Below are 15,161 nucleotides of genomic sequence, written 5' to 3'. Positions count from 1 at the left end.
ATGGTATGAAGTTTGAAAGTTACAGTTGTTTGGAAAAGTTTTAAAACCTTTACAGTTGTTTTTATTTTCTCTCTTAATTTATTTCAACTACACAAAACACTTCTCTCAAGATATGTAGTTTGAAAGTTAGAATGGCAAATGTTGTTATATGTTAAATACAAATCAATTTTCTGTCCAGAGAATTTTTTATTACCCGGGCAACGCTGGGTAGCGCAGCTAGTTTCTATTATATGTGTAGCGTTAAGAACTGCGTGCTATAAAGTTGTTTCTATTGGATTGGTGTAACAGCGATTGCTCTAATACCAATTCGTCCAAATCCAGATGATATCATAGGACAATTTTTTTAAAGACATTCAGTCTAATGCTGATTCGTTCAATATACTATTTGGTCTAATGACAATTAGTCTAATACTGATTCATCTAATATACTACTTGGTCTAATGACGATTAGTCTAATACTGATTCGTCTAATATACTATTTGGTCTAATGACAATTAATCTAACACTGATTAATCTAATGTACTATTTAGTCTAATGACGGTTAGTCTAAAATTGATTTAAAGACAAGTGTAAAAACACGAAAACTTAAATCAGAGTCTTGTATTTAGTTCTCACAAGTTAAAATAATGGAAATTTTATTGGATTCCGGTAATTCAGGTAATTTTTCTTATGCAAGCAAATGAAGTTTAAAACTACAAATTGGAGATACAAATTTAACATGAAAAACAACATTATAATTATACTGTTAGACTCTAAAATCATAGATTATGTGCCAGTGTTCTTAGACTCTAAAATCATAGATTATGTGCCAGTGTTCTTAGACTCTAAAATCATAGATTATGTGCCAGTGTTCTTAGACTCTAAAATCATAGATTATGTGCCAGTGTTCTTAGACTCTAAAATATCATTATTGGCCTTTTTGCTAAAAACAGTCAAGACTCTCTCTTCACATTCAATATACATTTATGTTTTTAGCCTTTTGTTAGATTCTACTCTAATAATGGATTTAATCTGCTTTTCAACATTTTTTGTTATTTTCGTAGTTTGATAGTAAGCCTAAAACCCCCATTATGTGCAACTTCTCTTTTCTTCTTTCAAATAGAACAGTTTTACACACACAAGTCTCAAATTTGGCAAACTATTCCTAGCGGTCATTAGATCAGTTGTATACTTGGGTGAGTTGGTTTTAGACCAATCATGTGATTGGAGCAATCTTACCATTAGACAAGTTGACTATAGATGAGTTAGGTTTGAACCAATTGTCATTAGACCAATGGTCCAGATCTAGTTTTAATTAGTTTCTGTATCTATTGAGGTTTAAAAAGAGCTGCCTTAAAAGCTTGCTGTTTGCGGTGGCTACTCTTTCACTCAGGTATTCTCGAGCTGTTTCTACTAATCAATTTTCACTGTTCCATTTTCAATTCGTTTCACTGAGGTCGTATTCGGCACATCAGGGTTGGTCTATGATTGTAGTGGTCATGTCTTGAGTAATCTAACAGATAGACTGCTAGACAGCTATTAGACTACAAACCATAAAAAATAAGTTAGCGTATATATGAAGTATGTGGGCAGCTTTAAAGCTATGCACTGGCTGGTAGCGTTGCTTCTCATCGCATTATAATTTTGTTGATTCTATTATCAACCTGCTGGTGCGAAACAAAGCTGGAGCACTATAGATAGAAGTTGTTGCGTGTTGGGAACCTGAGTAAAGTCGTCTTGATGTGTTGTAGTGGTATCCATGGCTTAGTAGACCCTGCAGGTGAAGCAGTCTTGTCAGAAATCGGCACCCTCCATTTGGAGTTTGTCTACCTTTCATATATCTCAGGTGAGTCATACACTCCCAGTAGACCATATAGTTCAGTTGAATCACACATGAGTTATGTTTTTAGAGAGGCAACGCGCTTCAGGTAGGTCCAATGTATTTTAACTCAAAAAGAACGAAAATTGTTTTCAAGTAATTCGAATCAAGTGTAAGATTTGGAAAAGGCATTTAACCTTGAAACCTTATTGAAGTTCCAGGGAGAACATTTACTGCGAAACTTTTAGAAGTTTTTGATATCAAGCGATACTGAGCATTATGCACTAGAGTTGTCCCCTATTGTAAGTTGAGCGGAATGACGGCATCATACGAATGCAGAACCTCTTGCATAAGTTATAATTAATTTAGCTGTTTGAGGAAGGCTGTTTGTTCCTCTCAGTCATGACTATAACATTGTGTTAATTCACAAATCAATTGCTCCCTCTCTCTGTAGTCTGAGTTGTTAGCAGTTTCGATATGCAGGAAGAGGAAACATGATATAGTGACCTCGGTGACCTCGGTGACCTTAGATTAGTATGTTCTTGACTTATAGATGTAAAACATGTTGATCAATACATCTGCCAAGGTTCCAAGTTACATAATAGTGCATAAAGTTTAGCCATTCAACTCCTACCACCATCTCACACATATTTATGGACTTTTTTTTGGTCAACAGATGATTTTATTGACTTCAATTAGTTATAGTCAAAAGATAAATAGCTTCTCTGTTGTATTTGTGGGTGCTCTTCACTTTAAAGGAAACCCTACATATCGTCAACTGGTAGAGAAACTGAGAGAGAAGATTATCAAAGCCAATGTAAATGGTCTCTATAGCAACACGATTAACATCGCTCGTGCCAGCTTTAACCAATATGACAGTAAGTGGAGGAGTTGTAGGTTTATTTTATATCAAAGAGGTCTAGGGCTACACTGTAAATCATAAAGTTGTACTTTGATACTGTAAGTCCAAGATATCTAGTGTTATACTGTAAATCATAGAATTATAGGTTGATACTGTAAGTCAGAGATCTAGTGTTATACTGTAAATTATAGAGTTATAGGTTGATACTGTTAGTCAAAGATCTAGGGCTACACTGTAAATCATAGAGTTGTAGGTTGATACTTTCAATCAGAGATATCTACAATATGGTTACATTGTAAATCATAGAATTATGGGCTCTTGCACTGTGTTAAATGTTGAGCTACAAGTAATTTCATTTCCCTCTACTATACCTTATTCCATGGCGTTTCAAAGTTTTTGTGTAGAAATATCAGTTCAGTGATAAATGGAATAGTTTTCATTGTCTATAATCTAACGTCTGATCTTTGTTTGTGGAACCAGTAGGGTGGAGATCAACCCCCCCCCCCTGATAGAGTAGTTATATGGTGGACACCAACACCCTTCTAATAGAGTAGTTATATGGTGGCTATAACCTCTCTAATAGAGTGGTTATATGGTGGAGATCAACACCCCCCCTGATAGAGTAGTTATATGGTGGACACCAACACCCTTCTAATAGAGTGGTTATATGGTGGAGATCAACACCCCTCTAATAGAGTGGTTATATGGTGGAGATCAACACCCCTCTAATAGAGTGGTTATATGGTGGAGATCAACACCCCCCCCCCTGATAGAGTAGTTATATGGTGGACACCAACACCCTTCTAATAGAGTAGTTATATGGTGGCTATAACCTCTCTAATAGAGTGGTTATATGGTGGAGATCAACACCCCCCCCCTGATAGAGTAGTTATATGGTGGACACCAACACCCTTCTAATAGAGTGGTTATATGGTGGAGATCAACACCCCTCTAATAGAATGGTTATAGGGTGGAGATCAACACCCCTTTAATAGAGAGCCAATTAGTTGTAAATACTGGAGTCCTTCATCTTGTAGTGACGGTGTCCATGGGAGGAATGGGAGACAGCTTCTATGAGTACCTGTTCAAGTCATTTCTCCAGTCTGGAGGCACAAATATATCTGCTAAAGATCAGTATTTTGCTGCAATGAAGGTGAGGGTCTTAATGGGTCTATGGTGGATGAGTGCATAAACCTTCTACATTAATGAAACTTGAAGGTTTCTTACCTCGGGCTGTTGTTTTATCTTTCGCTCTCTGTTCGGGCTATGTCAAGGCGCCCCCACAAAACATGCATAGTTGTTGTATTTTTGAGACCTTGTATGACGAAAAAGCGTTTTGTCGTCAACATGCTTGCTGAAGTACGTACTGTTTGCTCTATAGCAATGTCTAATCTCTCATTTTAGGCATATGTTTCCATATCGCGGTGTGATTATCATTAATATGTAAGATTGGCATTACATCAGCAATGTGGTGCATTTTGTGCCACTTTTTACTGTAAATACGTGTGAATAAAAAGTGTTATAGTATATAAATAATAAATAGTAATAAACAATCGCTGCATATTGACATCAAATGTAAATGTTGGTTTGCTCATAGATGTAATATATAGACGTAACACATCGCCGTAACATGTAGACGTAACACATAGACTTAACACATAGACGTAATGCATAGAGGTAGCACATAGACGTAACACATTTTAACCCAGTTTAAAAAAAGTAGCATATTTTTTGTTATTAAATAATCTGATTAGTTTCAAGCTTTTGCATCATTTTTGATTTTCTGATTTGTTTAATTGCATAGATTCTTTCACACATACAAAATTTGAGAAAACGCAACATTTTTGGTGGGATTGGCCAGTTCTTTATGAGATCGTGAGTGACTTCTAAGAACTCTATTTGTATGCATTTAGTCAGCCATGTTTCCCATGTTGGCTCTATTGTTTCCACTCCCATTTTTCCAGATTTTCTTTTCTGTAGCAAGGAACTCTGTATGAGCTCTTTAATTAAAACCACTAGAATTTTTGCTTTTTGGTTGCTTTTTCAAGTAATACAGTTTGTAATTTTGACCTGGTTACTGTTTTGTAGGCGATTATGGATGCAGGCTTGTTGAAGCAATCACATTCAGGACTCAGGTATTTCGGTACTTTGAGTGTTTCTGGCGGAAAAACTGTATATGATAAAATGGAACATCTTGCCTGCTTCACAGGTCAGTTCTTCAAGATTGCTAAGTGTTTTTCTACTAAGGAGTTGCCTCATCTTGCACTAGAAAGGAAGCGCTCTTTTAAAGATGTGGTTGCGTCAAATTTTAGTTGATCTTAAAAGAAAGCATTTTTTTTCTCTATCAGTTGATATGTTGTTTGTTGTGTTACACGATCTCATTGCCAAGATATTTGAAGATTAAAATCGAAAGTCTGATCACGGTAAAAACGCTCAGGCCACAAAAATGTGCCCAGACTTGCCCAAAATGATGTCACGCGTGATTTATCTGTCAATTTATCTATTATTCACATCGGCTATTTGTGATAAAAGTCTAGTCTTACGCGGCTCTATTGGCATATATCTTATTTTGTATTTGCTCGTGTTGGCTAGAATAAAATTTTAAATCCTGCTACAGATGCATTATTATGAATGTTTCAAAGGCCTCAAATAACGAAAACTGAAAATTTGTTCTACTCACTTTCTTCAAATGTTGTGTAAAAATTTGGGTACCGACTACCAATTCTACCGGTCTACGGTAATTCTGTCAAGCTAACTATGTAGAACGAGGTCTTTGTATCAGCTCAGTTCTGCAGCTACCCATACTAACGATATACAGCCTCCCATAAGTCCCGCCCACATTATGTCTGTGGCCTATCCTTAGGGCGGAGCTGTATATCATTGCCTACACCGTTTACGTACTAGTTTCTTACTAGTAGTATTCTTACCGAATACTACCGAAGTGAAATAAGCAAGCCGCGTCTTTGAAAAGAATATAGATAGGGATAGAGTTTTAAGGAAGAGAAGTCTGCTGCAAACTGGATTTGAACTCACATTCTCCAGTTCTGCGGACCTCCATATACCATATCCAATTCACTACAATATTCTGCAAATCATGTTTTGCATTATCTTCAACAATATTATTTTATTATATAATTTTTACAAGCAAAAATATTTTCATCTCGGCATAAAGCTTTTATTAAAAATATTCATCAAGTTGTGGCCACTCACATAGTTTAAGCTGATACAATAAGACCAATTCATCTACTGCAACAAACTCAAACAAAACATCATGGTTTATGCAGCACACATTCAAGTCTCTCTTTCCCCTTTATGGCAGTTTCCACACTGACAAAGCTTCTTCAGCTGGTGGGACGACATAAACATTCTGTAATCAGCAAAACAAATGCAATAAATATATGTCATTTATAGATATGTCATTCTAAAGCGTATCTATTGACAGCTTCCAAATTGGGAGTTAAATAGATTGCGAGTGTAATTTTAAAAACGAATAAACGTTTAACAAAGGCACAAGTACGCCAAGCCAACGATTCGAAGCTTTGGTTCTGGAAATTAAAGATTTGCATTGATCAATCGATTTTCTTCACTTTCTTCAAGTGAAAAGTGAACAACGAATGTCAAATCATAAATCTAATTTACTAGATAAAGATGCCACAGAAAATTTGAAGCGAATGTAGCTAGGTGAACCAATAAAAAAATATAAAACGATGATTAGTGATAGCAAAAAGTTATAATTTTATTAATTAGTACATGTATTAATGAGTACTAAAATATTACCTTTAGTATATTCATCAATCTAAGCCATTGTATAGCTAGATGCTAAAGATTAAAAAGAAGCCGTCAAGAACTTACTGTACATACGTATCTCGCACGCGCAGGAAATTACATTTTAGCCTCAAACAGGGAAATATAATCTGAATGTAAGCTCAACAGGAAACTCTATAGGAGACTCAAAGTAAAAGATAAATTTACCTCCATTCTCCGAGCTTCCTCTGTAGAACTTTAACTACCTGATGCCAAGAAAACTCGGTGTCACCTTCGCAGTAACTTTACAGCAACTTTACAATAACATTATTACATGTACGTTGTTCGCCAATAAAACATGTCGATCGAGTAATTCATTAAAGTAACGATGTTAATTAGTTTGGTAAATATCGATGTCCATGCGATTTAATAATAGAGTAAAATCCCTAAATTTGAGATCACAGACAACACGTTTTACGAGTGATAACATTTATTACGGCCTATATAAAAATTTCGCGCTGATGATTGGCTAAGGGAGCGACCTCATATTTATCGCTCGTGGTTTCTTTTCAGATATATTGCTTGTGACGTCACGAAAGAAGCACCCGCTGGAACGTGAGCTTTTTAAAAGAGGGCCTCATTCAAACGCATATATCTCTGGACAGGGTTGGTCTACAAAGACAAAAATGGCATCAAATTGTAGCTGATGTTTTAGCCTTTTATGGGTCTTAATTTCATTAAATCGAATTTTTTGACGCAACCACATCTTTAAGTTGGTCATACCTGTAAGTTTACATGTAAATAGCACCAAGCACAGTCAATCATTGACTTATAATTATTGTAGCATATAAAATGCTCGATATGTGACGTATAATTTCGCCAGATACTTGACCCAACATCTAAAGTAAATTTCAACATGCAATGCTCGAAGTTTCTTGAAGCATTGCAGATTTGTGCTAAGTTCTCACTCACATAGTTTGATTCTATAGATTTCTAGAATACTAGTGCCAGGGGTAGTAGTGGTGGAAAAGGGAAGAAGGCAACCCTTTTGTTCAAGTTAAAACAAGAAATTATGAAAAGTATGAGCATCTTTTGAAGAATATGCAGACCTGGTCAATAATTATCATGAAGACCTACAAGTCATTAGCTGTTGGCTAATGACTTGGTTTGGAAATCGTAGAGCTTTATCTGTTTCAATAAGTGACTTCTACTTAATTATATCTCTGATTCTTGTGTCCATCACACTGACGCATGGCTGGTATGTACAGGTGGCCTGATGGCACTGTCCGCTAAGTATTCTGTCAATCGTACATGGACGTTGGAGGTTGCGGAAGACATAGGTAAAACTTGTCATGAGTCCTACAACCGCTCAGGTACGCTCAATCCGCTGAATAATTCAAAGTCATGTTAGCCTAATTAAAATATTGTTTTGAGCAGTTTTTTTTGAAAAACTCAAAAAGGCTGCATTTTGTGAGCATGTGTCAGTCATCTGTAGCTAAGTGTCATTCATCTGTAGCCAAGAGCCTTTAAATTATAGCCAAGGGTAAGTCATCCATACCTAATTATCAGTCGCCTGTAATCAAATGACATTCAACAGCAGCCAAGTATCAGTCAATTGTAGCCAAGTCATTCAACAGTAGGCGAGTGTCATCTACAGTTAAGTGTCAGCAACAGGCAAGTGTCAACTGTAGGGAAATGTCAGCTATTGGCAAGTGGCAGCTGTTGGCAAGTGTCAGCTGTCAAGTGTCAACTGTAGGCAAATATCAGCTGTCAGCAAGCGTCACCTGTAGCTAAGTGTCAGTGTCTTAAATTCTTTTTACTCCATACTTTCCTTTAATTACAACTGGTTCTTAGCACTGCTGTCTTTAGCACTCGAGCTTACTAAAATTCTTCACCTTCCCAAACCAATCTAGCTGGAATTGTTTAAGATGGCTGCTCAAGGAATCACAGCATGCATTATTTCATTGCTTTTACAACACCAAAGTATATCTGATAGCATGGTTGCACAAATATATGTGCTTTAACATATACATATAACATGTTTACAACATATGCATGTAATATGTTTACAACATGCATATTTTTAAACGTTTTAAAAATTTTGTGTTTGCTATTTTTAACATTTAAATATGAAAAATGAAGAAATAAAGCATAAGTGTAAATAAAGGCCTATGGTGAATCTAAGCATTTGGGTAGTTATACAACTAGATGATTAACCGCTGTAAATCCATGGCTCTTTACAATTATCTTTAGCGCGAATCTTTATATTGTGAAGGTATTGCCTAGCACTACTAGGAAGCAAGTTGAAGCGCCAATGCATGAAAATAAATGCTTGCACCACCCTCACTGAAGCTATTTGAATATGGCTATTGGGTCTATTTGCGAGGGTTGCTTGCACCACCCTCACTGAAGCCATCCGAATATGGCTATTAGGTCTATTCGCGAGGGGTGCTTGCACTACCCTCACTGAAGCCATCTGAATATGGCTATTAGGTCTATTTGCGAGGGGTGCTTGCACCACCCTCACTGAAGCCATCCGAATATGGCTATTAGGTCTATTTGCGAGGGGTGCTTGCACCACCCTCACTGAAGCCATCCGAATATGGCTATTAGGTCTATTTGCGAGGGGTGCTTGCACCACCCTCACTGAAGCCATCTGAATATGGCTATTAGGTCTATTTGCGAGGGGTGCTATTTAAGCCTTGGACAGTTTGCAGTTTTACATCACTTCTATGTTGCCATTTGGCATTTCTTCAAATGCAAGCAATGCATTGATGACGCTAAGAATGGGAACAAATGTTTTGTTAAAATAGTAATGGCAGATTTAATGTTTTATTTTTAGAATCTAAGTTAGGCCCAGAGTCTTTTTATTTTACCATGGGAAGAGAGGCTATGGCTATTCATTCAGAAGGTGATCCAACGTATCACCTCCGACCAGAGACGGTTGAGACCTGGTTCTTTTTAGACCGGGTGACAGGAAAGAAAATATATAAAGATTGGGCTTGGGATGTCGTGCAGGTAGAAATTGTCATAAATATATTTGTATGTATGTCATATATGACATATTTATGACGTTGGAGGTTGCAGAAGATGTAGGTAAAACTTGTCATGAGTCCTACATCCGTTCCAGTACACTCATAAATATGTCATAAATATTTTTCTACCTTTCACAACATCAACACTCCTGTTCATCTTCTTTCTTTTCTGCTCTCATCTGCTCTTCTCTACCATCAGTCACCTTCTCCCTTCCTATCACCTCCCTTCCTATAGCCTGGTTCCCATATCGATTGCTAGACTCTGGCGGTAACACACGCAGTAAAACGCTTGCGACGCTAGGCTCTGCGGGATATGTTCACATAAAGCCACATCGTTAATAATATCGTAAACATAATTGCGTCATCAAATAAAATTTTCGCTCGCCATGCCGCTCCTATAATGGTGACCTTTACCCGTACAGTGCATTTCGGGCATGTTTTGCCTGCGGCTGTTTGCGAAATTTGAACATGTGCAAACTTTTGCGTTGACCGCCGGCATCCACCGGCGGTGCACTGCGATCCGCGGCGTGTAGGTTCCCATTTTACCGCAATAGCCTGCGGTGCTGTCACCGGTGCTTTGCGGCGTATATGGGAACCAGGCTTATCGCCTCCCTTCCTATCACCTCCCTTCCAATCACCTCCCTTCCAATCACCTCCCTTCCTATCGCCTCCCTTCCTATCGCCTCCCTTCCTATCACCTCCCTTCCAATCACCTCCCTTCCCATCACCTCCCTTCCTATCGCCTCCCTTCCCATCACCTCCCTTCCTATCGCCTCCCTTTTTATCGCCTCCCTTTTTATCGCCTCCCTTTTTATCACCTCCCTTCCTATCGCCTCCCTTCCTATCGCCTCCCTTCCTATCGCCTCCCTTCCTATCGCTTCCCATCACCTCCCTTCCTATCGCCTCCCTTCCCATCACCTCCCTTCCTATCGCCTCCCTTTTTATCGCCTCCCTTTTTATCACCTCCCTTCCTATCGCCTCCCTTCCAATCACCTCCCTTCCTATCGTCTCCCTTCCTATCGCCTCCCTTCCTATCACCTCCCTTCCAATCACCTCCCTTACCATCACCTCCCTTCCTATCGCCTCCCTTTTTATCGCCTCCCTTTTTATCGCCTCCCTTTTTATCACCTCCCTTCTTATCGCCTCCCTTCCTATCGCCTCCCTTCCTATCGCCTCCCTTCCTATCGCCTCCCTTCCCATCACCTCCCTTCCTATCGCCTCCCTTCCCATCACCTCCCTTCCTATCGCCTCCCTTCCCATCACCTCCCTTCCTATCACCTTCTCCCAATTTTATTTTTTGAAGGTTTTTCCTAATATCTATGTTTTTAGGCTTTGGAGGCATATTGTAAGCTCCCTCATGGGTACGCTGGCCTCATAAATGTGTACCTCAGCAAATTAGACCAAAGCAATAAACCTCTTGTGGAAGACATACAGCAATCGTTTTTCCTCGCTGAAACTCTAAAGTAAGTCACTTATACAATGTATATGAGGAGTATTGCTTGTTGGAATGAGTATCATGAGAAGCTGATTTCAATATCTAATTGTTCTCTTCCCTCTTGAATATGAGAACTATCTAACTATAAATAGAGACCTCTTAAATACATCCAGACGAGTTTCCTGTGTAACTTCATATTGAATAGTACCCTGGCAGTCCTATGTGTTGTGACAGATCATCAGGTGTGCGAATAAAGCGCAGAGAATAAGTGTGTGTGTGTGTGTGCAATAATTCGAAAACACAGAAGGCAAGGGATTGAAACAGTAATGGTGTGTTGGGTGGTAAAGTCCATTGAACCGGGTTCGAATCCTGTATCGTTCAATCTTTTCTCTTTTCTCAACCGTGGCTTCACACAGATGGATGGACTAGCAACCTGGTAGTCTGGTGTGCGTCTGGTCAAGTGTAATAACTAACCGCACTACTATTTTGAAATACGGCAAAGCAGTAGAAGTTGGTGAAGTTGTTAGTTGCGAGTTCGAATCATGTACAATTGCAATTCTTTTTCCATCATCCAACCATAGCTTCAGATGTACAGATGGACACGGCTCTTATTACCCATTACTTATTATTGCTCTGGTATTAAAAATCAGCTTATAAATAATAAGAAGTAATGAGAATTGCCTGGCAGATTGCCGATGTAAAATTTTAGTAAGCTAACTAATGACAATCACTTATGCAATCACCCAGCTTAGTACGCAAAGCTGTTGGGTATTTGCTAGGGTTGCACAATAGCTCAATAGTCAATTGCGATAGTCGATAGTTGTCTTTCTCGATATGAATATGTTGCTTATTTTTAGCCTATAGAAACATCCGAAACTAATATATCGTTATCGAATAATCAAAAATAATATAATTCGATAGTTATCGCCCTCGGATAGCTCGAACACATGGTTAACTCGAATGGATTTGTTTGGTTCGTTCCCGCGCAATGATAAATTGCTTTAGATAACTCGACCTCAACTTGGTTAACTCGAACAGTTTATTGCCAACGGCTACTGCCACGGTTGTTATCGCTTTAGAATATCACTTTATTCCAAGCCGTAGAGATAAACCTCAACTTTTAGTAGTTCATAGGCGTCGTTATTATCATCATCGGCAAAATATTTTCGCTAACGTCTTTTCTAAAGGTTTGCAAAAATCAAATTTTGCCAAACATCCGCTTTGCAATGGCCCTCTGAAAGCAAGGAAAAGTGAGCTAACCTCCGAATAAACTTAAAGAAAAATCGGCAAACTTGATCTTGGTTAAAATGCTCAAAAGAAAACGATGTCTTTTCTTCTGAGCATTTCAACAGCGATCAAGTTTTACCAATTTTAATCTGAAAACGTTCTGGCAATCACATCACTTAAAACAACAAACCAATCTCAAGTGATAGAAAAGTCTCTATACTTTCTGATGAGTTTTTTTTTTAAACTTTACACTAGAAGCCTTTTAATTTGCAGCAAGCCATCTATGCGTTTGATTTATATATAGTTTGTATATGTACATTTATCTACTAATAAATACATGTATATGGACTTGTGACAGTGCTCTGATAACTTAACGCTCTGATAACTTAACGCTCTGATAACTCGAACACCTTTTCCTATCCCTTCCCACAATCCTCGATCTTTTCAGGCACGATAATACGATAGTTTTACCAGCTGCCAAGTCACTCGATAACTATCGGTGAACTCTGTCTGCTCATTGATAATTCGATACTATCGCTATTGGTGGGACAACTCCAATGATAGTCGATAACACCTTTTCAAACAACAAATGCCATCCCTAGTATTTGCTCTCATATAATGACTTATATCGACTAGGAACTAGAAAACAACTCAATCTCGTTGGCCTAATAAAGGGTACTGCGTTGGACTCATGAATGGTAGGGTCTGAGATCAAATCTTCTTCGGAGCTGATTCTTTAGTCCAAGATTTTGATAGCTGGAGGGACACACATACACACATACTTTGAGAAATATACAGATTGTAGCAATCAATGTATCATGTTTATCTTTTAAATTTTAATACTTCCCAAAATGATTTAAAAGAGGAGTTATAGCTTGTATGTTAAAGTGTTTAGGTACATGCAGCAGTCAGATGTGCTTAAAAATTTTCAAAATCTACCAATGTGACTCTATGTCCGTAGTTTTAAGCAGCAACAGGTCAGATTTTATTGCTCTTGTTCACAAGTATCATTTACCGAGTTCATAAATTAGATCGACAGCAGCTGCACGCGCTGACAACATTTGAAATGAGTGTCACAAAGAGGGCAGGCAGTTGTTTATTTAAGATTGTTCCTTGCTTTCAACAGCTAGAGGCTGTCAGACGGATGTGAGATTCGTGTGAATAGATCAGGCCATAACACTAGAGTAATCTGGGCTGACATGTCTGTCTCGTGAATCACCTGATGGCAGAGTCATCCTTGGCAGCCAAGTTTTTGAAACGGCTCACAAACTGTTGTGCTATGGTATTTTATTGTCTTATAATTCAGATGAGATAAGTTATGACCTGATTGGGTGAAGAAAAACACCAAACAGGAAATGTGAGATTTTCATGGTTACAAACGAAGTTTATGTTTATGAAGACTTAAACCTGCCCTAGATAGATAGTATCCTGACAACTCATGACTGTTTCCTACCTCATTATTATCTACTGTCATGTGCACAAGTATGGGACCTACAATAACCTAGTACTTCTGAAATATATATAACCAGTTGTAATCCGTCTTAAAAACGGATAAAAATACAGAAACTTGATGTCATTCTCGCTCTCTGTTTTTTGTTACGAGTTACAGTGAAAACGAGACCAGAAACAGAAAGGGGATGAAATGTTAGACGATGACAAAATTAAAGTTTAGTAAAATACATACTAAAACTAAGCTTTAAATGTGTGTTTAGTAAGCTAAATTCTTTTAAGTTAAATTCAATGTTTATGTTATGCGTTTGTCTTTAAGGTGAGAACTCCCCATGGTACATACTGTACATAGTAATGTTACATTTTATTGCAGATCATAATCACTAAATACACGAATGTTACTGTAGGTAACTATAGTTACTAAGGTTAACATATTATTTTGTTACTATTTTTTAATATGTACAGCACTTATAAAATTTTTATGTTTTTTACCAAGGGATGTTTGCATTAGATAAATGCTGTGGGTTTCTATACCCCTCCATACGACATTTTCGCTTTACGATGGCAACACGGGAATGAATTAAAATTGTATGGCGAAGGTCCACTGTATATTTTTATGGCAGAATCAGTAGGAAGTTGTGACATCTCTTAATCCAATCATATCGATCGACAAGGCAGTAGTCGATAAAATGTTGGTAAATAGTGGATTTGTTGCCCCATATGACAGACTTGGAAGCCTAAAGTTCTTTTAAAAAGTTAGCTATGTGCCGCATGATACCGTGCTCTCTGTGTGTAGATTGAGTTCTAACATCTGTTGTGTGACTTTAGCAGGTACACTACGGTCACCACTCTTTGTAACATTTCCCTGATAAAACAGCGAAACTTCTTCTAACAACGAAGGTGTGCTGCTAATTGCTATTTACTTGTTAAAGAAACCCCCTAAAATGGCATCAGTAAACGCACACGCTTATGAGGCTCAGTTTAAACTGGGAGACAGGGGCGGGCAAGTTACGCAACCATATGTAGGTAAATTGTGAACACAAGGGCTAAGGCAAAGCCAGCCTCTATTGTTAGGGCATTAGAAAACGTCAGCGTTACTGATGAGACACGGCCAACGAGTCTGACTCGGACAACTATGAGAAGTACCTCGGAATGTTGGACGGAATATTGGAAGGAGCGTTAATACTTTATCCGAAAAGGTTAATACTTTATCCGATAAGGTTAATACTTTATCCGATAGGGTTAATACTTTATCCGATAAGGTTAATACTTTATCCGATAAGGTTAATACTTTATCCGATAAGGTTAATACTTTATCCGATAAGGTTAATACTTTATCCGATAAGATTAATACTTTATCCGATAAGGTTAATACTTTATCCGATAAGGTTGAAGAAGTTCACTGTTTTGCCTTGGTTGTTGTTTTTACATGTTTTAAAACATGTCGTATATTATGATGCGCCTTATATGTTGTTTATGTAAAAAAAATTTCCGCAGAGTTGAGACTGCAGTCTAGGATATGGTGCGCTCTATGATACGGCGCGTTCTATGATACGGCGCGTTCTATGATGAGGTGCGTTCTATGATGAGGTTCGCTTTATGATGAGGTAC

The 15,161-nt window shown here is 38.0% G+C and overlaps 1 protein-coding gene across 2 annotated transcripts in view; it reads left to right on the top strand.

Annotated features, from left to right (window-relative positions):
- LOC137405364 (mannosyl-oligosaccharide 1,2-alpha-mannosidase IA-like) overlaps window positions 1-15,161 on the top strand; it is a 52,713-nt gene that overhangs the window by 29,397 nt on the left and 8,155 nt on the right. For both annotated transcript variants that reach the window (XM_068091597.1, XM_068091598.1), the window contains exons 7-13: window positions 1,731-1,825; window positions 2,557-2,676; window positions 3,698-3,813; window positions 4,749-4,869; window positions 7,673-7,777; window positions 9,247-9,422; window positions 10,769-10,902. In XM_068091597.1, the coding sequence (XP_067947698.1) occupies window positions 1,731-1,825; window positions 2,557-2,676; window positions 3,698-3,813; window positions 4,749-4,869; window positions 7,673-7,777; window positions 9,247-9,422; window positions 10,769-10,902 (867 nt within the window). The remainder of the gene's footprint in view (window positions 1-1,730; window positions 1,826-2,556; window positions 2,677-3,697; window positions 3,814-4,748; window positions 4,870-7,672; window positions 7,778-9,246; window positions 9,423-10,768; window positions 10,903-15,161) is intronic.

The sequence above is a fragment of the Watersipora subatra genome, chromosome 9 (assembly GCF_963576615.1).
Source record: "Watersipora subatra chromosome 9, tzWatSuba1.1, whole genome shotgun sequence".
NCBI classification, from domain to species: Eukaryota; Metazoa; Bryozoa; class Gymnolaemata; order Cheilostomatida; family Watersiporidae; genus Watersipora; species Watersipora subatra.
This window is presented reverse-complemented; position numbering and strand designations above follow the sequence as displayed.